At 37.8% G+C, this 21039-nt stretch overlaps 1 protein-coding gene across 4 annotated transcripts; it reads left to right on the top strand.

The window, feature by feature from the left end:
- The first annotated feature begins 1422 nt into the window (after window positions 1–1422).
- Window positions 1423–13884, top strand: LOC130926932 (uncharacterized). 4 transcript variants are annotated; one of them, XM_057852270.1, is made up of 8 exons: window positions 1423–1961; window positions 2478–2768; window positions 5950–6198; window positions 6277–6381; window positions 8721–8777; window positions 9035–9175; window positions 9234–9518; window positions 11890–13884. In XM_057852270.1, the coding sequence occupies exons 1-8, from the start codon at window positions 1913–1915 to the stop codon at window positions 12309–12311; spliced, it is 1599 nt and encodes a 532-aa protein (XP_057708253.1). In that variant the 5' UTR covers window positions 1423–1912; the 3' UTR covers window positions 12312–13884. The 4 variants fall into 4 exon arrangements, with proteins under 4 accessions (XP_057708253.1, XP_057708252.1, XP_057708251.1 ...); XM_057852269.1 differs by having other exon boundaries at window positions 6277–6387; XM_057852268.1 differs by having other exon boundaries at window positions 1424–1961; window positions 9029–9175; window positions 11890–13883.
- The last annotated feature ends 7155 nt before the right edge of the window (window positions 13885–21039 follow it).

Here is a 21039-nt window from a genome sequence, read left to right as displayed (position 1 = left end):
GATTGTGTTGGTTCGTTCCACTCAAATGGATCTACATGAACTTTGCTTTATAAAAAATATATGTTGCTAATTAGTACCCCCCAAAAAGTTGTGACTGTTTCCAGTCATTTTTTAATAATCAGCCTTTTTGTGTAAATTTTTTTTTTTTTTAATGTACTGTGATGTAGTGATATTTCGACAGCGGAGTCAGATTTGCAGTGTGTGCAGCGGTTTTCGGTCACGTGTGCCAATAGAGATGAGTCCTGTTGCCGTGGTTATAGGTATAAAACAACATGGCGTCGACTGCATCCAGCACTGACATGAGCGAATATGAACGAAAGACAAGGAAACCGCTTTCCAAAATTAGTCAAAGGGCATCATATATATATTATAAAGGAGAGTTCATGTGGATCCAGTTGGGTGGAATGAAATTCATTTTCCAAGCCCTTTTTCCATGGTCCCAATAGAGCCTAATGATGGCGGGAGGAGGTGAAACTCTTGGTCTTTTTTCCCCATCGAAGAAAACGAAATCACTGGTATAGGAATACAGAAAAGTTACAGACGGCAGCAGCTTAAGGGAAGGAGGGCCAACCGACAATAAAACTTGTTTGCGGAGGGTGGCTGCCGAGGAGGCAATATGATTTCGCATTTATGCAAAATTAAAGGTTAGTAAACACTGTCGTGAATGTTTCCCACCAGCTAAGAGAGTTAACTCCAGCGTGTTTAGTGTGTCTAGCGGTGATAAAATGTGTTTTTTTTTTTCTCTCTGGCAACTGTTTGTGTTGAGAAAGAGAGTGTGTGCAAATGTAAACATGATACGAGTCATACACACGAGCTTCTTATGGAAAATAATTCAATTATTTTTGTTCTGATGGTAATAATGTTGAGCTGTGGCTGTGGGGTTTAGGGTCACCTAACGGACAGCATTTATTTTTATTTTATTTCCTATATATATATATTTAAAATTTATTTGAACTGAACTTATACTTCTGTTCCAATTTTTGAATATGTTTTAAAAAATAAAAATCCTGTACAAAGGAAAAACCGAGATTTCTCTAACACATTTTAGAGCTTCTATTGCAATACCTGATATTTTAGCTTAAGGTTAACATACAGTCAAAATATCATACCGGCGCATGCCAATTTGACACCCACCCCTGTAACCGTAAATATTGATTTTAGTTATTATTTTATTAACTCGTTGAATAATCGCTGCCCGTTATTTGCTGTTTATTAACCAGTGTCTGTGCGAATCTTTTAAAAGTGCTCTAAAATTAAAATTCTATTCTCTCAATTGAATGATGAATAATAAAATAGAATGAAATATACTGCACTGGATTTTCCAGGACAACTTTGTAATTTTACCCACAGGGAGCAGTGTTTATAAACTTCATGACATGGGCACAAAGTCTATATTCTATACCATATATGTAAATCTATTAGCCTATTGGTTTTAAAAGGTAAATTAAAACATAAAACATTAAAACATTGGGTTAAGATTAAAATATGTAAATAACGCAGCTCTACACAACCTTCCTTCGACCAATCTTTTGGTCGAGTATTCAGACGTTATTTTCCTGTTTGAATCTTCAAATTAAAATCTCTAGCCCGAAAAAAATGTAAAACACAAACTACTAATGTGATGCGGATTAAATACACGTTATCACAGCATATTATACAACCATATTTAGCTGATTTGTGTACTATAATTGTGTTTTTTCATACGTTAAAACTTTGTTGATTGCTCTTGTTGTGAAAATCATCTGCTCCTGAAATTCAGGTGTCGCGTTACCTGGGCAGGACAAATTCCACCCAGTTTCACTCCGTTCTGATTAACATACATTTTTTTGTTTGCACCAATGAAGACAAATGGACATGGAATGACGATAAAATAGTTTGGAAGTATAGGTGAAAGTTCAACGCGTGTTTGCTCATGGCCCACTGTCGCCTTCTGGTCTATTTAGTATGTACTTTCAGTTTTGGTAAGTATTTATGATATTACGGTTGAAAATTAACACGCTTTTACTAGCGTGTTGACTTTTAAAGTGTATACAAACAAGCGTTTTAATGTAGTGTGTTTGCAAAATGGTGCCTCCCACCATTAATATGTAAGGGTCCAAAGTAACTACACTGGTGGGCCACAGTATTTATGACAGAATCAAGGCTGCACACAATTGTTGAACATAATTTACACACATTTACAAAGTGGGCTAAAATAGAGGGCATTGAATCAGCTGAAGAAACATTTCTTTTCTGATTTTCTGCTACATATTCATCAATAACAAGTAACAAACTAGGAAAGGCTTGATTAGCTTGGCTGACGGATAAATGGTGTAATTTTTTAAATTACATTTTTTATAGTGTTTTGTGTTTACAATAATTTGTATAATAAAAGCAACAGGATTACTAATCTGTACTAATATTAGCTTTTTCTCATGAGTTAGCTAGCTGTTACTGGTGAACAAGAAGGCAAACTTACTAATATACTTTTCTCCCAGTTTCTCCTCAGGTTCCAAAGTATGCACTCAAAGGTCAGGAGATCAACTTGGTGCCCTCCATTTTTGGCCAACCTGATGGAATTCTCTGGACACGTGACGGCAAGAAAGTGGTTGATTTTAATGGCATGGAGGAGTTTGTGTTTCCTCCATATGAGAACAGGATCACTCTGGACTGGGCCTCGGCAGAACTCTCCATAAAAGATGCCAGATATCAAGACAGTGGAGAATATGAACTGGCAGTTCAAATATTTAAGAAGGTGCACCGGTCCATGTATAAATGGGAGGTTATAGGTCAGTTTAACGCTTCAACACAAACAATAATAAAAATAATACAGTAGTACCTCTACTTAGGAAATTAATTGGTTCTAGAAGTAGTTTCGTAACTTGAACATTCTGTTAGTAGAGACGCATTTTCCATGTACATGCCCTAATCTGTTCCAGGCCCCCCAAAATTCAGACATAAATCTTTAATAATGCAACAAAACATGCAACAAACACGTTACAATTAGATAATTGTAAACATAAACATAAATAATAAACATAAAATCAGAGTTGTGCATAATGTAAAAAAACCAAGACTAGAGTAAAGAATAAAAATTAATACACTCACGTAAAGCTGTCGGGGCAAATGAAGAAGATTCTGGGATACACACATACAGTAGAGGTCCCTCTTAGCCAATTGGATGCTAAGAATGCTAGACAATATAGCCGATGGCAGAGCAGCTATAAGTATGTTACGTTCAGTAAACTCTGGGAGCTGCAAGTACCAGCCATACTGTATTTTTGCCTTTCGTATTCTGAAATTTTTTCCTGTTGAGGGGTTTCTTAAGCTGAAAATTTGAGATGTTCCTAAGTAGAGGTACCACTGCCTATTAAAAAAAATGCTATTTCTGGAGAAATTTCATCCTTGTTGTATTAGGCATGTTCCTCAACATTACCATCAGAACAAATATAATTTAATTATTTTTCATGTCTGTATGACTCGTATCATGATTACATTATACACACACTCTGTTTCTCAACACTGTTGCCAGAGAGAGAAAAAAAATCACGTTTTACCACTGCTAGACATACTAAACACGCTTGAGTTAACGCTCATAGCTGCTAGGAAACATGCATGACAGTGTTTCCTAACCTTTAATTTTGTATAAATGCGAAATCATATTGGAGGCAGGCATGTGCCGATATGAGATTTTCACAGTATGATAACCTTAAGCAAAAATACCACAGTTTCACGGCTCATCTGACCAAAGCACACGGTCCCAGTTGAAGCCTGGGACCGTGTGTATTTGTGTGTGGGACCAAGATTGAGCTTTTTGGCAACAAACACTCTAAGTGGGTCTGGCGTGCCACGAAAGATGCACATGCTGAAAAGCACCTCATACCCACTGTGAAGTATGGGGGTGGGTCAGTGATGCTGTGGGGCTGTTTCGCTTCCAAAGGCCCTGGGAACCTTGTTAGGGTGCATGGCATCATGAGTGCTTTGAAATACCAGGACATTTTAAATCAAAATCTGTTGCCCTCTGCCCGAAAGCTGAAGATGGGTCGTCAATGGGTCTTTCAGCAAGACAATGACCCAAAACATATGGCCAAATCTACACAGAAATGGTTCACCAGACACAAACTCAAGCTCCTCCCATGGCCATCTCAGTCCCCAGACCTTGTTTTGTTGCCAAAAGGAGGTTGTACAAAGTATTAACACCAGGGGTGGTAATAATTGTGACACACATTATTTGATGTCAATTTTTTTTTTTCTTTATGTGGGATTTTTTTCCCCACTGAATGAATGCACTTGTATTGAAGGTTGGATTTTTCTCTTTTTTTTCCATTAAGGTCCCATATTATTTGAATTAAAAAAAATATATTAGAAGCTAAAAAACACATCTTAACCAGGGGTGCCAATAATTATGGAGGGCATTGTAGCTCTAAAATGTGTGTTTTTTTTTTTTTTTTTAGATGTATGGGTTATAAAAAAAAAATAAAAAAAAATAAATTGAACAGGATTTAAAAAAAAAAAAAATCGCAACATATCTGCAAATTGGAACATCAGCACGAATATAATATTAAAAAAAAAAAAATCCTCAATTACAAAAAATAAATACAGTAACTGAAATTCATTCATTCATTCATTTTCCATGCCACTTTTCCTCACGAGGGTCGCGGAGGTGCTGAAGCCTATCCCAGCTAACTACAGGCAGTAGGCAGGGTACACCTTGAATATTTTTATAAAATTGAAATAAATAGAACTTATAGACTAAACCCACACCCACAGCTCAAGTTGCTCAACAATAGAACAAGAACCATTGGTTATATAGTATAGAACTTAAACAATATATGATCAAATATATTTTATGTAAAACGCATACCACTACTACTATTAATAATAATCAGTTGAATGTTAATGTTGAAAGTTGAATGTTAGTGTCACTGACAGACACAGGACAAAGCAATAACCGGAGGGGGAGTAATGAGCGCTGCTGCTCCAAGCCACGGATTTCTCAATGCATTTTTGGGACATTTAAAATAGCTAATACCGTATTATGGTGTGACTGAAAATTTTAGTGGTTTTGAAACTGATGTTTTCATACCACAGGAAACCTTGAAACCGGTAACCGGCACATGCCTAATTGGAGGTATTGCCTCCTTGGCAGCCACCCTCCGCATACATTTTACATGTCAGTTGGCCCTCCCCCTCTAAGCAGCAGCCGTCTGTAACTTTTTTGTAGCCTGAAGTATTCCTATACGAGCAATTTCGTTTTCTTCGATGGGGAATAAAGTTCAGGAGTTTCACCTCCTCCAGCCTTCGTGCAGCACAGTTGACTCACTGACATTGAGCAACAACCGGTGGGGGAGGGTTGCTGCAAGCAAGGGATTTTTGCGGTTTTGAAACCTTGACGTTTTCATACCACGGTATACCTTGAAAACGGTAATCGGCACATGTCTAGTCGGTATACATGCTGCAAGTGTGTTGAATGATGCGCAATAATGTTAAATGGAGTCATTTTGGGGCAATTTTGGCTTACTTACTGTTGATTTTGGGGAATTTCCAAGTCACTTCCTTTTGATTTTGGGACATTTCAGCATAATTTCCAGTTAATTTCGGATCACTTTCTGTTCATTTTTTGGGTGAAAATAATGGCCACAGATAGAGATGTTAATCAGAGACAGCATAATTGAATGAGCAATGTGAATGTGGCAGTGGAAATGAATCAGACTTAAAAAAAAATAATAATAAAAATAATGACCCCCCCAAAAGATATTTTTTGTGGGTACAGCCCAACCAATGGATAGAATGAGCAATGGCAATGGCTTGAGTTTGCTATTGTAAATTAATGGGGCTTTTTTTGTCAAAAATAATGTTTGAGCTGATAAAAATACAGATCTGCATTGCTTGAAATAAATAAAAAAAACTTTGGAGTTTGGTTTAATTAGATTGAATGTTCATCTTCTATTCTTTGCGTTTTGTTTCCAGACAAAGTTGGCAAACCAAGCATATCCTGCAAGATGGTGGATGAAAACCAGGCAACGCTCATGTGCTCATCACATTCCAAACATCCTCATTTGCTGCAGTTCATGTGGCACTCACTTGGAAAGAATAGGCCGGGCCCGAATTTAACGATAACTCTCCAGGATAAGCTTGACGATCGAGTTTACCATTGTCATGTGAGCAACCCTCTGACTAATGAAACTGCTGGATTTACTGCCAAAGACTGCTTCAAGGGTAATTATTATCATAAATGCAAGTGAAACATGCACACGGTGTTTGAGATATTTGTATGAAGGTTTTATTTGTGTGCAGACAAAAAAACTGCTGCTCTACTGGTCATCATCCTCCCTGTCATTTTTGCTGTTGCCTTCATGTTGCTCATCATTTTGGGCTGTCTGTTCCGAAGAAAACTTCAAGGTGCAGGTAGACAAAAAACTGCTTGAAATAGTCCACTGACAGCTACGCTGATGGTGATTCACTCATATCCTCCTACACTGAAAACACGGGGAAAAAAATCCGGTCGAATAGCCAATGTAAAATATCCCTGAAATTAAAAAATATGTTTTAACTGTATTAAATAGATTGGATAAAAGTAAAGAGAGACACTGGAAAAGTTTTTTTTTTTTTTTATAAATATATACTTTATGTATTTGTAATAATAAAGATTTACCCCGAAAACAAATAGGTGTAATGTTAAATGTGGTAATATGCACTACGTAAAATGGGTAAAGTTTACTGTAAAAAACTTATATTTGCCCAAATAAATATGTTTTTTAGTTTTTACATAGAAAGATTTACAGTGTAAATCTGTTACTGAGTACATTTTTTAACTAAAAATCAAGGTAGAAATAATTACTGTTATTTTTTAATGCTGTGATTTATTGTGGAAAAAAAACAAACAACAAAACTACCGTGGTACTATATACTGTACAGAACTTTACAATTTGTTGCGGAAAAAAACAGTTAAAATAGAATTACAGTACTACATATACAGTAATTTTATGTTAATTTTACAGTAAGCATATTATGGTTTCAATCAAGGGCGTAGGTTTGCATGGAGACGGTAGGGACATAACTCTACCAACTTTTCAGGATGCTTCATTTGTTCCCACCAACTTTTACTTGACCTTATTTGCATTATATAATGAGTTCATTTAATAGGTCATTTAGATTGTCTTCCCATATGTTGCAAGGATAGAATTGACCCTACCATTATTAAGTGAATTACAGTATTTTCATTATGTTCAGACTTACATTTACCCTCTTTCACTTGCTGAATTTGCCAGTCTATTTTTTTTCCTCAAACGCACGTTTGATTGGCTGAGGACTTGAACCCACACACGCACAAGCAGCCAGCCCCGAGTCCCGACACAGAAAAACAACATGTACATAGACAACATACCGCCTCCCCCACCCCCTTCAAAGAGGAGGGATATTAGAAGTTTTGTTTCGGCCTTCTGCGGCCACTGTAAGTAATGTAAAAAGGCTTCAATGTTGTTTAGGTGGGAAACACACCACAAACTTTTTAGAGTTAGCATTACATTAAACTGTGTAAACTTGCAAACTTGCAAAACTCGAGTAGGAAGCTGCTAAGAGAGAAGTGTCCTCCTTTATGCGTTTTCTACTGTTAACGTTATTTATACTTTGAGAACTGTAGTGAACTCTGCTGGAAACTATAGAACCAGAAAAACATGAGCAAGAAGCTACTTAGAGAGAGAGGTCCCAGGATGCAGTCTGTGTTTCACAAGAAAGTGTTGACAGTCAAAAGAAATACTAGAACAACACATGCTGATGGTTTTCTTCTTGGAAACGGCCTGGTTTAGAAGGAAAGAAGGCATGTTGTGACTTTACACTTTTGAAACTAAATATGTATCAGTGCATTTCATTTATTAATTAAAATGTATGGATTTATTTTTTAAATTATTTATTTAAAATAATTTTTATTTGCTGCCTATGCAAACATTTTTTCAGATAATCATACACTGATCATGATCAAGGTAATAATTGCTCAACCCACTGATGCACTTTAGAGATGCTTGTGGACAAAAGCAGTAGTATTATACCTGAAAGAAGGCTCCATTTTTATTTTTGCTAATCCCTGACTAAGAGTTTTTTTTTCCAGTTATATTTAATATATTTATTTACACAGACAATGTTGAGTGGTCTAAAGACAAATGTTTATTATTTTTGCATTCCTGGATAGTTAAGAGATTATTAATGTGTTTGTATTTATTGTGTATGCTAATATAATTTAAATTATGTTCAAATATTGCAATTTAAATTTGCTAAGAAAATCCAGACATTTATTCTGGAAGTTTTAAAAATGTTTCTTAAGTAGTTTTTGAAAACAAAGGTTGGAAACGAACGGTTTATCACTTGAACCAATACACATGAAAATTAGTATAAGTCAATGCAGATTTAATTTACATTGATCATTTAGCCTATCAATTAATTAGGTTCACATTTGTGAGAAATGTAGCCATGACCCCCATTTGTTTGGTCTTATTAATGCCCCGCCCCCAACAAAAGTGTACATGCAGGTTGTGGCGTTGTATCGTCCCAACCGATGTTGAGGCCAAACCTACGCCCTTGATTTCAAATTTTTAAGGGTAAAATACTGTATGGTACTTGCAACCACATTCCTAGTATTTTACCTCAAATTGGATTTTTTAAAAGTCTGTTTCGTGGCCAAATCCTTGTTTTTTATTTTTTCCTTAAAAAAAAAAAATTGTCATTTCCTTTTTGTGTTCTTGCAGCATGCTTTGAAAACGCAAAGAAAGGAGTTTTTAAAAGACGACAAAGTACAACAGAAGGTATGATGAATCAACACTAACTTTGTATTTAAGTAGTTTCATTGATTTGTAGATTTTATTTCTATTGGGATCAATTTCATTACTGAAAAATTGGTAAGAGTTTTGACAGGATGTCCTCTGCTCTAAATTGATTTTCAATTGAAATTCAAATCATCAGGGATTTCATGTAATGGATTTTCATGGCCAGATATTATTCTAGGATTTTTTTGCTTTTGTTGTGATTTTAAAATACTTAAGTTGTCTTTTACAAGTTTCAGGGTCCAGTCACAGTGACGAAACCACATCCTTCCTGGGCGGATTACCCACACTCCCCTCCAATCAGAGGCTCCGCCCTTTGCTTCCAAGTGATTGGATTGATTCCGCTTATGGCGACGGAGAAAAACTTGAAACAACAAATGGTGAAGTGCATCATGTTCTGCTACCTGAATTAATTTTGATCAGCTTTTGTCGTTTTAGACGTTAACAAGGAGCTGACTGCGGATGAGGGTGTAGATTCTGGTCTCGCCACTTCCTCCGATCCACCAAATTCTCCATTGACCTCCTCTGACATCAGCACTTCCAGTGAACAGGAGGAAAACTCACCTGGGCAAGTCTTTGGAGACACATCAGAGGAAACTGTGCATGAAGGTGACTCATCTCAAGTTGTGATGCTCTCCTCTGACTCTGCGGAAGAGAAAGTTTCTGAAGAAGAAGAAGGAGAAATTGCTACACAGGATCTTATTTCAAACTTGGTGACTGGAGGTGAGGACCAGAGGAAAATTAGCACGTTAGCTTCTGAATTGACAGATTTGAATCGTTCTACAGCGGCATAGACACGTCCTGATTTGAAAAAACTCAACTTATTTTTGGAACACGAGAAGCTAGTAACTTTGTCTTTTTAGGAATCACAGTTTTTTGAAAATCCTGACCTGCTGATCTTGATTTTTGCCAACCCTGTTTATTAACTTAAAAAAATATAGCATGCACATTTAAAATTCAAATCAATCTTTTTTTGTAAAACAGAATGTATTTATTTATTTATTTTACAAAGTTCATGCATTACATGTGTCAAAAAGTATTTTGACAGTTAAAAACATTTCTTTCCAACCTCTAAAAGGATATCTTCCTTTACCAAAAAACATTATTGTTTTGCCTTACAGATAGAAAACCACAGGGTTTAAAGAAATTGATAAGTTTATTTTCTGTTGAAGTCTTTCAATTTTTGCATTGTAGTACCTTTTAATGCTGGAACAGTTTGAATGTGAGCCAAATGTGAGCTTTAACTAAACAGGTATTATCTGACTGAACGTAATAACTGATGCCATCTAGCGGTGACTATATCGAATGCCAGTACAAATTTCACTCTTTCCCACATTAACGTGGCAAAGAGCGGCAGACGTTGCATATAATATTAATATGATATGTATATAATAATAATAATGATCACACATTTCCGCGACCAAATGCCAGTGGAATAATATGGCTAGATGCGATTGGTGGACAGGATCAGTTACAGTGGGGCAAATAAGTATTTAGTCAACCACCAATTGTGCAAGTTCTCCTACTTGAAAAGATTAGAGAGACCTATAATTGTCAACATGGGTAAACCTCAACCATGAGAGACAATATGAAAAAAAAAAGCAGAAAATCACATTGTATGATTTTTAAAGAATTTATTTCCAAGTGGAAAATAAGTATTTGGTCACCTACAAACAAGCAAGATTTCTTCTAACGAGGTCTAACGATGCTCCACTCGTTACCTGTATTAATGGCACCTGTTTTAACTAATTATCGGTATAAAAGACACCTGTCCACAATCTCAGTCAGTCACACTCCAAACTCCACTATGGCCAAGACCAAAGAGCTGTCGAAGGACACCAGAGACAAAATTGTAGACCTGAACCAGGGTGGGAAGACTGAATCTGCAATAGGTAAAACTCTTAGTGTAAAAAATCAACTGTGGGAGCAATTATTAGAAAATGGAATACATACAAGACCACAGATAATCTCCCTCGATCTGCGGCTCCATGCAAGATCTCACCCTGCGGCGTCAAAATGATAACAAGAACGGTGGGCAAAAATCCCAGAACCACACGTGGGCACCTAGTGAATGACCTACAGAGAGCTGGGACCACAGTAACAAAGGCTACTATCAGTAACACAATGCACCGCCAGGGACTCAAATCCTGCACTGTCAGACGTGTCCCCCTGCTGAAGAAATTACACGTCTAGGCCCGTCTGCGGTTCGCTAGATATCATTTGGATGATCCAGAAGAGGACTGGGAGAATGTGTTATGGTCAGATGAAACCAAAATAGAACTTTTTGGTAGAAATACATGTTCTGGTGTTTGGAGGAGAAAGAATACTGAATTGCATCCGCAGAACACCATACCCATTGTGAAGCATGGGGGTGGAAACATCATGCTTTGGGGCTGCTTTTCTGCAAAGGGACCGGGACGACTGATCTGTGTAAAGGAAAGAATGAATGGGGCCATGTATCGAGAGATTTTGAGTGGGAATCTTCCATCCATCAGCAAGGGCATGGAAGATGAGACGTGGCTGGGTCTTTCAGCATGACAATGATTCCAAACACACAGCCAGGGCAACAAAGGAGTGGCTTCGTAAGAAGCATTTCAAGGTCCTGGAGTGGCCTAGCCAGTCTCCAGATCTCAACCATATAGAAAATATGTGGAGGGAGTTGAAAGTCCGTGTTACCCAACGACAGCCCCAAAACATCACTGCTCTCGAGGAAATCTGCATGGAGGAATACCAAAATACCAGCAACAGTGTGTGAAAAGCTTGTGAAGAGTTACAGAAAATGTTTGGCCTCCGTTATTGCCAACAAAGGGTACATTACAAAGTATTGAGATTAACTTTTGGTATTGACCAAATACTCATTTTCCACTATGATTTGCAAATACATTCTTTAATAATCAAACAATGTGATTTTCTGTTTTTTTTCCCCCACATTCTGTCTCTCGTGATTGAGGTTTACCCATGTTGACAATTACAGGCCTCTCTAATATTTTCAAGTAGGAGAGCTTGCACAATTGGTGGTTGACTAAATACTTATTTTCCCCACTGTATATTTTTAGTGATTGATCACTGATCCACAATGCGTTTGTCGTTTTAGAGTTTAACAAGGAGCTGACAGCGGATGAGGATGTGAATTCTGGCCTCGCCACTTCCTCCGATCCACCAAATTCCCCATTGACCTCCTCTGACATGAGCATTTCCAGTGAACAGGAGGAGAACTCACCTGGGCAAGTCTTTGGAGACACATCAGAGGAAACTGTGCATGAAGGTGACTCATCTCAAGTTGTGATGCTCTCCTCTGACTCTGCGGAAGAGAAAGTTTCTGAAGAAGCAGCAGGAGAAACTGCTAAGCAGGAACTTATTTCAAACTTGGCGACAGGAGGTGAGGACCTGAGGAAAATTAGCACGTTAGCTTCTGAGGGAGAGAATGATGATATCATTGCAGATGAGGAAAAAAGTGAGACTGAACAGCAACGTTCTCTGACTGACACAAACGCAACTCCGAGTCAAGACTCATAAACATGTTTTAGTGCCATTGATGACAAATAGACGTCCAATCCATTTTGACAAGGAGCTATCGTTCGAACTCTGCCAGCCCCGCCCAGTCAAAATTGATAGGACGTCTATTGCAGTCAATGGCAAAGTTATTTCATTAAAACCAACAACATATTAATTCAGTTCTGAAAAACAACTACTACCTTCCCTTTTATCAATGGACGGAATGTTTAACAATGACATTGAAAAAGATCACAAACAACCACAAATGCTACTGTTTTCCAACTTTGAAATATGTAACATTTTCATATTCTATAAATACAGACTTGAAATTTTCATATTCTCATAAATACAGACTTTCATTGGACTGATTTTTCAAAATTGCTCACAAAGGGTGGAACAGTTAATCGATCTGGATCAATAACTCCATGTGTTAGGCGCAATTGAATCGAAATCGATCAAAACGCAAAATATTGATAAATATTGTTATCTTTTAGATATGCTGTTTAATTAACAAGTTTTCATTCACTGAAATTGTCTCAGCAACAAATTTTCCATTCTCTATTACAATGGAACTACCGTATTTGTGTTAAATGTGTAGATAATGCGTTGAGTCGAATCAAAATCGAATTGTGGCTGATGTAGAAATATCGTTGTCCAAAGAATCAGTATTGTATCTTCATGACGTTGGTGTTTTTCATCGATCCAGATCGATATATCGATTGGCAAAACAATTAGCAAATTGATCAAAACATGCACAAATATATCGATCTACATCGTAATCATGCCATTTTGTTAATGGTTTTCGTTCAAATGTTTGAAATGTTCTAGCAACAAAATGGTCAAAAACATCAAAATTCGATCAGTTTAAGGCCTGCCTTTCAACTGAATTGAAATCACACTGCGGCAGGATTTGTAAAAGCAGTAAATTTCATATTGTTATGTAAAGAATTTGATATCGAGTCATATCGTCGCGAAATTGGTGATTTACACCCCTTCGGTTTACTAGGTGCTTACAATACAAAACAATTCAGACACATATTTTTTTGCAATTAAGTTGTGAATAGCCTTATTTTTCTACAAACTGCCTGCGAATTGTAATGACAAGTGTAGATTTGTGCATTTTGTTATGTTTTTTACTGACCAGCCAGGACCTGATGTGATATTGTACAGTTGGATTGTGAAAACCTCATCATCTCAAATTTTATTTTTATAGTGTTTCACTTTGAAAGCTGGAAGAAAAAAAGTGTTTGTAATTTAATAAAAACGAAAAATCCAAAAGATCTGATTTTTGAGTCGACCCCAAAAAAGGGAAACGTAAAGAGCTGATACACAGTACAGACCTAGCCTACACCTGTGATAACATTACTTCGTCAATAGGAGGCAGTATTGACCAAAATATACTATTGAACAAGTCTCGGTGAAAGAACTGTGTTTGAAGACAGAATCACTCATCAAAGTGACTTGGAAGAGTGTGATATCAAGTCAGCAGTGATACAGGACTGAGAGTAGTGCACCTGAAAAGACATGTACCATCATGATCAAATCAACAACATGACACATAAGTCAATAAAGATGTGGTTGCAAAGAATTGGCTGTCTGACAGGCCGCTGTAGATTGTGAAGGACGGGCCCGCCCTGTGTGGGAAAGTCACGCATGAATTAGCTTAACCTCTGAGTCACCGAAGAGTCTGTGATCTGCTACCACCTGACCTGAGGGTTCGGGGCACGAGCGCCAAATGAACCCTATCGCGTTTCACTGGTCACAACAAATACCAAGGGGATAGCAGAGGATTGAATTATTTGTGGCTCTTCAGGCGAGGGTCACAATGTGCTTCCACTGAGGCCTAGCAAGGGGGTTGGAACTGATTCTGTCTGCAGAATCCTGTGTTTGTTCAATGTATCGTTACTGTCTTATGACTTCCCAAGAGCACAGTGTTGAGGGGTTGAAGAGCCACTGACACCTTTCTACAATGGCTTTAAAATATGACATTGATAGAGGTGTCTTAAACACAACTTCTCTGGGGGTCGCTAGAGATCGAGTCGGGGTGCGTCTGGACTGTTTTTAAAAAAATTTTTTTTAAGTACAGTAAAAATTCAATCTCGTCCCAAGTTTTAAAGATCTCACTATCCAAGAGCAAGGCTACAGTATGTTCACTCCACAGGACGTGATGCCCTCATTTGGATTTTTTGTTAAATCAAATTTTTTGTGCGTGTAGCCATATCAACTGCAAAATCAAATGTGACCTCTAGGCAGTATTGTTAATAACGACGTTAAGAGTATTATTTATTTCAGTAGTGAGTAATCAAGTTAATTACTTTTTCCATCTTTGCAACTCCGTTACCGTGACTGAGTATTTGAAGGGGCGCGTTACTGCAGTTTGGTTGAATGAGGCATGAGTTGTCTGATCATGGACTTCATAATTGTATTCACGGGGTCAATTCGGCCAGCCACTACGCAACGCCTTCAAGCAGGCGGCCCATCCCATAATCCGCTTCAGTTATTCGCAGTCGGTCGTAGCGACACATGCAGCGATTCAACGTCGGATTTAGGATGAAAGTATGAAAGCTGTACCGCATACAAAGAGGAAGGATTGCATGTGAAATAAATGCTTTTTGTTATGTACTTCCTTAATCTAAGTAAGTACATGTCAGGCCGAGACTTGAATGGAATAACACTTCTTTATTCAGCGGGCTTCTTAGCATACGTGCCACCGACACATCACAGAGATTCCTTTTATACTGTAATACCACACCCACAGGAAGTGCACACTATGGCAACAGCAGTGTGACATAAATATGTTACCCTAACTCCCCGGTTCTTTGCTCTTCATATCTATCTATCTATCTATCTATCTATCTATCTATCTATCTATCTATCTATCTATCTATCTATCTATCTATCTATCTATCTATCTATCCATCCATCCATCCATCCATCCATCCATCCATCCATCCATCCATCCATCCATCCATCCATCCATCCATCCATCCATCCATCCATCCATCCATCCATCCATCCATCCATCCATCCATCCATCCATCCATCCATCCATCCATCCATCCATCCATCCATCCATCCATCCATCCATCCATCCATCCATCCATACATCCATCCATACATCCATCCATACATACATACATACATACATATATATTAGGGCTGTCAAAATTATCGCGTTAACGGGCGTTAATTATTTTTTTTAAAATTAATCACGTTAAAATATTTGACGCAATTAACGCAGATGCCCGCTCAGACAGATTTAAATGAAAGTACAGTGAAATGCTCACTTGTGTTTTATGGAGTTTTTTGCCGCCCTCTGCTGGCGCTTGGGTGCGACTGATTTTATAGGCTTCACCACCCATGAGCATTGTGTAAGTAATTATTGACATCAACAATGGCGGGCTACTAGTTTATTTTTTGATTGAAATTTTTACACATTTTATTAAAACGAAAACATTAAGAGGGGTTTTAATATAAAATTTCTATAACTTGTACTAACATTTTTCTTTTAAGAACTACAAGTCTTTCTATCCATGGATCACTTTAACAGAATGTTAATAATGTTAATGCCATCTTGTTGATTTATTGTTATAATAAACAAATACAGTCCTTATGTACCGTATGGTGAATGTATATATCCATCTTGTGTCTTATCTTTCCATTCCAACAATAATTTACAAAAAAATATGGCATATTTTATAGATGGTTTGAATTGCGATTAATTACGATTAATTAATTTTTAAGCTGTAATCAACTCGATTAAAAAATTTTAATCGTTTGACAGCCCTAATATATATATATATATATATATATATATGTATATATATATATATATATGTATATATATATATATATATGTATATATATATATGTGTGTATATATATATATGTGTATATAATATCTATTGCGTTCATATCTATAAAGAATTCAGGTATTTAAGCATTTATTCACAATAATTTTCAAGGTAAAAAGCTCTTTGTGGTGATAAGGCAGCACCAGTGGTTTAAAGATTAGCAGCACATTCTACATATTTATCTAAAATAAATGCTAAATGCCCGTGTTTTTTTTTTTTGCTTTTAACCAAGAATCGAGAATGTTTTACGTCAGTATCTATAATGAATTGAGGGATTTACGCATTTATTCACATGAATTTCAATGTAAAAAGCTCTTTTTTTGTGGTAAGGCGGCGCCACAGTGACTCAAAGACGAGCAGCACATTCAACATATTTACTAAAAATAAATGCTAACTGCCTGTTTTTTTGGGGTTTTTTTTGCTTTTAACATAGAATCAAGACTGTTTTACGTCCACATCTGTAAAGAATTGAGGGATATACGCATTTATTCACAAGAATTTTCAACGTAAAAAGTTCTTTGTCCGTGTTTCCACTTGGTCAGCTTTGACAGAGATAGGCCCCCTATTAATCGGCCCCGCGCCTGTGAAGTCTATGGTCTGATTTTGTCACAGCTGCCTGGGAGAGATCAGAGTGGCAGGGGTTAGGAAGGAAGGCAAGGCAAATTTATTTATAGCACAATTCAACACGAGGCAATTCAAAGTGCTTTACATCACATGAAGATCATAAAAATCACATTTAAATCAATACAACGTAAAAACCAAGACAAAAGATCGCACTTAATCACAGAATAAAAATAAATAAATACAAATAAAACAAAAATAAAAAATAAAACAAAAACTACTACTAATACTACTAATAATAATTGAAATCAGCAATGGAGATAAGCACAAGAGGAATAGAAAGCAGGTAGATTGAAATATATAGACAGTTATGGATATGCAGTGCTAAACAAAAGCGTTTTTAGCCCTGATTTAAAAGAGCTAACAGTTTGAGCATACTTCAGAGGTTCGGGTAACTTGTTCCAGAGGTGAGGAGCATAATAACTAAATGCTGCCTCACCCTGCTTGGTTCTTGTTCTTGGAACATGCAGAAGACCCGTTCCAGACGACCTTAGGGATCTGGATGTCTCATAGGAATCTAACAAGTCAAGCATGTATTTTGGTCCAAGGCCATTAAGTGTTTTGTAGACGAGCAGTAGTATTTTATAGTCTATCCTTTGACTCACTGGAAGCCAGTGTAGCGATTTCAAAACCGGTGTAATGTGGTCCAGCTTCCTTGTATTTGTGTGGACTCTGGCTGCAGCATTCTGTACTAGCTGCAGCTTCCTGACTGATTTTTTTATCAAGACCTGTAAATATACCGTTGCAATAGTCCAATCTGGTGAAAATGAATGCATGCATAAGTTTTTCCATGTCTTGTTGTGTCAGAAGCCCCTTAATTCTGGTTATAGTTTTTAGATGGTAATAAGCGGATTTAGTGACGGACTTTAGATGGCTATCAAATTTTAGGTCTGAGTCAATATTTACGCCCAGGTTTCTGACTTGATTTGTAGCTGTAAGTGACATTGTGCTAAGTTCAGTGTTTCCCACCAATTAACGAGACTGTGGCGGCTCGCCGAGAAGAAAAAAAAAAAAAAAAAAAAAATATCAGATGCGTCAGTCAGCCGATTACACAGCTGTAGCCCACTCCACTCTACCACCCGCGTGAGCGAGAGCGCGCGCGTGTGTGCGTGCACACACACAGACACACGCGCCAACAGGTCGCGCTCATAGACGGGACTACTAGCCTGGTACACCAGACTCATAGCTGTGCTATGCAGGCATGAAAATCTCTCACCTTTCGGCGAAATTCGCCGTTTTGAAGTCAAAAAGGGCGACCTACGTGAATTGCGTAGATCCGAGGAGAAATTCTTTTTTGGGGGGGCGGGGGGGGGGGGGGTGGGAGGTTTTATTTAATTATTATTATTATTATCATCATGTGATTAACTTAGTACGTAAACTGAGCACTTAAGAAATCGGTTCTTTAAAAAAGTGACACTTGGACAGTCAGCAAATCCTTCTAGATGCTTCGCTGACGAGAACCAATCATCGGCCCAAGCTGCGTTCCATTATTCCAAACGCGCGCACTCCTTACGTGAACATGGAGTGCTCGGAGAGCCTTTGGTTGCATTGCAAAGCTGCGAAAACAAAAAGCAGGCCTTATCCACACCGGGGCAGACCAGAGCGCAGCACACACTTGCCTGTATTTGCCAGCAGATTGAATTTGGTGAGTAATGGTTTCAATCTTTTCACATTTTGCGATATAAAAAAGTTACTGCCATTCGTTGCAGCTTGCGTTGAACACTGCCAGAGCTAGCCAAATCTCCCATGAAAAAAAATAGTTCCCGTTAAATTGGCGTCAAGCTTGTGTATTTAGCGGTAATATAAACGAAGAAACACACTGTTGAGTCAAATTAAGTGGCATGCTCTCAGATGGAGGGGGCGCCTCGCATCGCTCCCGTCGTCCGCCTGAGACGCGTTATTTTCGGCTGAGACTTGAGCTGACGGCCAGTGTCGGCACAACACCGGCCCGACGAGTGATGGGAATGAGTCCTGCTTCTTAAAGCTTTTCTGAAATACAGGGATCCCTCGTTTTTCGCGGTTAATGGGGACCAGAACCCGCCGCAATAAGTGAAAACCGCGAAGTAGCGCCCCCCCCCCCTCATTTTTTTGTGCGTGTTCAATGCATTTATTCAGATTTTACATTGGAAAAAAGATACATATATATAAGACATGTTTTTTTCACTTTTTTCATCAAAGTATCATTTATGAATGGTTTTCAAGCACTTCAAAATGTAAGAATTATGATAAGTTTTAAACATGTTACTGCCCCACCGAATTATTTTTAAACAAGAATAAAGTAGTAAGAAAATGCTTGGCTTTATTAAATGCTTCATAGTGAGTCTACTCAAACCCTCTCAGGCTTTGGTAAACCGTGATTGACACATGTGCAAAGTTTTTCTTTTTATATATATATTTTTTGTTTGAAGCAACTTATTTGATTGAATAATAAAGACACAAATGTTCTAGCCAAAATGTGGCCCAAACGCAAAACAACATTACTTCAATGGAAAAATATGTTTCAATCAAGAAAAATAGTTTTCAAATGCTTTTTTTGTCTCAAATTTATTTTTGCAATCAAAAACAATTTTTCTTTTATTGAAGTGACTTTTGGGGGATTAAAAGTATATACTGTATTTTGATTGAAGCAACTTTGTTTTTGATAGAAGTAACTTTGTTTTTTGATTGAATAATAAAAACAAATCTACCTCCATCGTTATTGAGAGAGAAAGAAATTAAGAAAGCTTTAAAACTAAAAGCCACGGGGGAGTCGTGTTTTTTTGTTTTTTTAAATATTTATATTTCATTACATAGACATGCCTCGTAGGGAAGGGAGATTGAGGGATAAAAAAAAAGGAGTTAGATGAGGCTGCTAAACTCAGTGGATACCTCATCAGCTGGGTGAATAGCAGAACTGGTAAGAACAAGTTTACAAGGATAGTCGGGTATTAAATACAATTATAAACACAATTACAATGTTATTTTTCTATAAGATTTTATGTCATTGCTTTATTAATCATTAGGTGCTAGAGTTGTTAAGTATGGATAATAATGAAATAATAGTTTTAAGAAAACTGTGCGCTTGGTGGCTCAGTGACCATCTGATGTGGTTTGTTCACAGATGAACAAGTTCAGGAAGGAAGTTTTGATGCAGAGGTTGAAGGAAGAAAATAGGCAGACTGACTGAGTCACAGCCAGAAAGTGTTGATGACAGTTTTGATTTCTATTCACTGTTGCCCCCTCCCAATTAAAGTATGTCACAGTCGCAGCCAACTATTATCTAAAGCTGGTTAAAATTGAAGTTATGTTGTTTTAAGGTGTATTAAATACTTGTTCATGTGCCCCTTTTGATCTAAGAGCACCCGCCCCTCCACCGGTCTCTGCACGGCCCTGCTGAAACACAGTGTGGGTCGACAGAGCTCAATATTTTGTTGGGGTGTACAGTGTACTGGAACATATTTCCTCCACACACTTCTCACCTTTTTAACCCCTGACCCATTTTCATGCCTGGCTATGAGAGTATGAGTCTGGCCACCATTAAGCAGAAAAAAAATTTCCAGGGCGGAGCCAGCCACAGCAAATAGACAGCGGAGCGGGCCAATCAGCGACGGGCTGATGCGACGTTGGTTAAGCGACAAGAAACTAGCGAGAGACATTCCAACATATTCAACATGGCTAGCGCGAGACAGACTGTTGGTTTTAGCGACTCGATGTGTTTTTGGTCATGTAAAACCGAATTTACCGCGGATTGGAACATATTGCCGCTGAGTCTGGTGTACCAGGCTGCGGGACTACTGTCTGCTGCATTCTGCTGCATTTGGCGCGATCCGGCGACACCGCATACAGCAATTTATATTACATTCAGTGGTCTCAAAATGCCCTAAAGAGATACACCAGGCTTGAAAATGTACACACACACCCTACCCCGAGGGTCAGAGACCCTCCCACCACAGTCTCCTAAAATCCTGTGGGAAACACTGTAAGTTGGCTGCTTATCTTTGACCTTTCCTTTTTTGGCCCAAAAATGATCACCTCTGTCTTCTCCACATTTAACTGAAGAAAATTCTGGCACATCCATTCATTGATTTGATGAATGCATTTACTCAGGGAGACTGGAACCTCCCTAAACCTTTCTTAATGACGTATGCATGAACCTTGTGTGATATTTTTTAACAACAAGAGCAAAGACAGGAGAGGCAGGAGATTCTGAGCTTCACCTGCATATTGAAAAATTCTTTATATCTACTGTAATTTTCTTACTATAAGCCGTTACTTTTTTCCTTCATTTTGAATCC

The sequence above is a fragment of the Corythoichthys intestinalis genome, chromosome 12, assembly GCF_030265065.1.
Source record: "Corythoichthys intestinalis isolate RoL2023-P3 chromosome 12, ASM3026506v1, whole genome shotgun sequence".
NCBI lineage: Eukaryota > Metazoa > Chordata > Actinopteri > Syngnathiformes > Syngnathidae > Corythoichthys > Corythoichthys intestinalis.
Note: the sequence above shows the minus strand (reverse complement) of the source record. Positions and strands in the feature narration are given on the sequence as shown.

Bases quoted from the DNA above. Each gene is read 5' to 3' on its own strand.
- LOC130926932 (XM_057852267.1), top strand. From the start codon at position 1,913: ATGGCCCACTGTCGCCTTCTGGTCTATTTAGTATGTACTTTCAGTTTT. The intron at 6,199-6,276 runs GTAATTATTATC...ATTTGTGTGCAG, and splicing joins TGCCAAAGACTGCTTCAAGG to ACAAAAAAACTGCTGCTCTA. The intron at 6,388-8,720 runs GTAGACAAAAAA...GTGTTCTTGCAG, and splicing joins AAGAAAACTTCAAGGTGCAG to CATGCTTTGAAAACGCAAAG.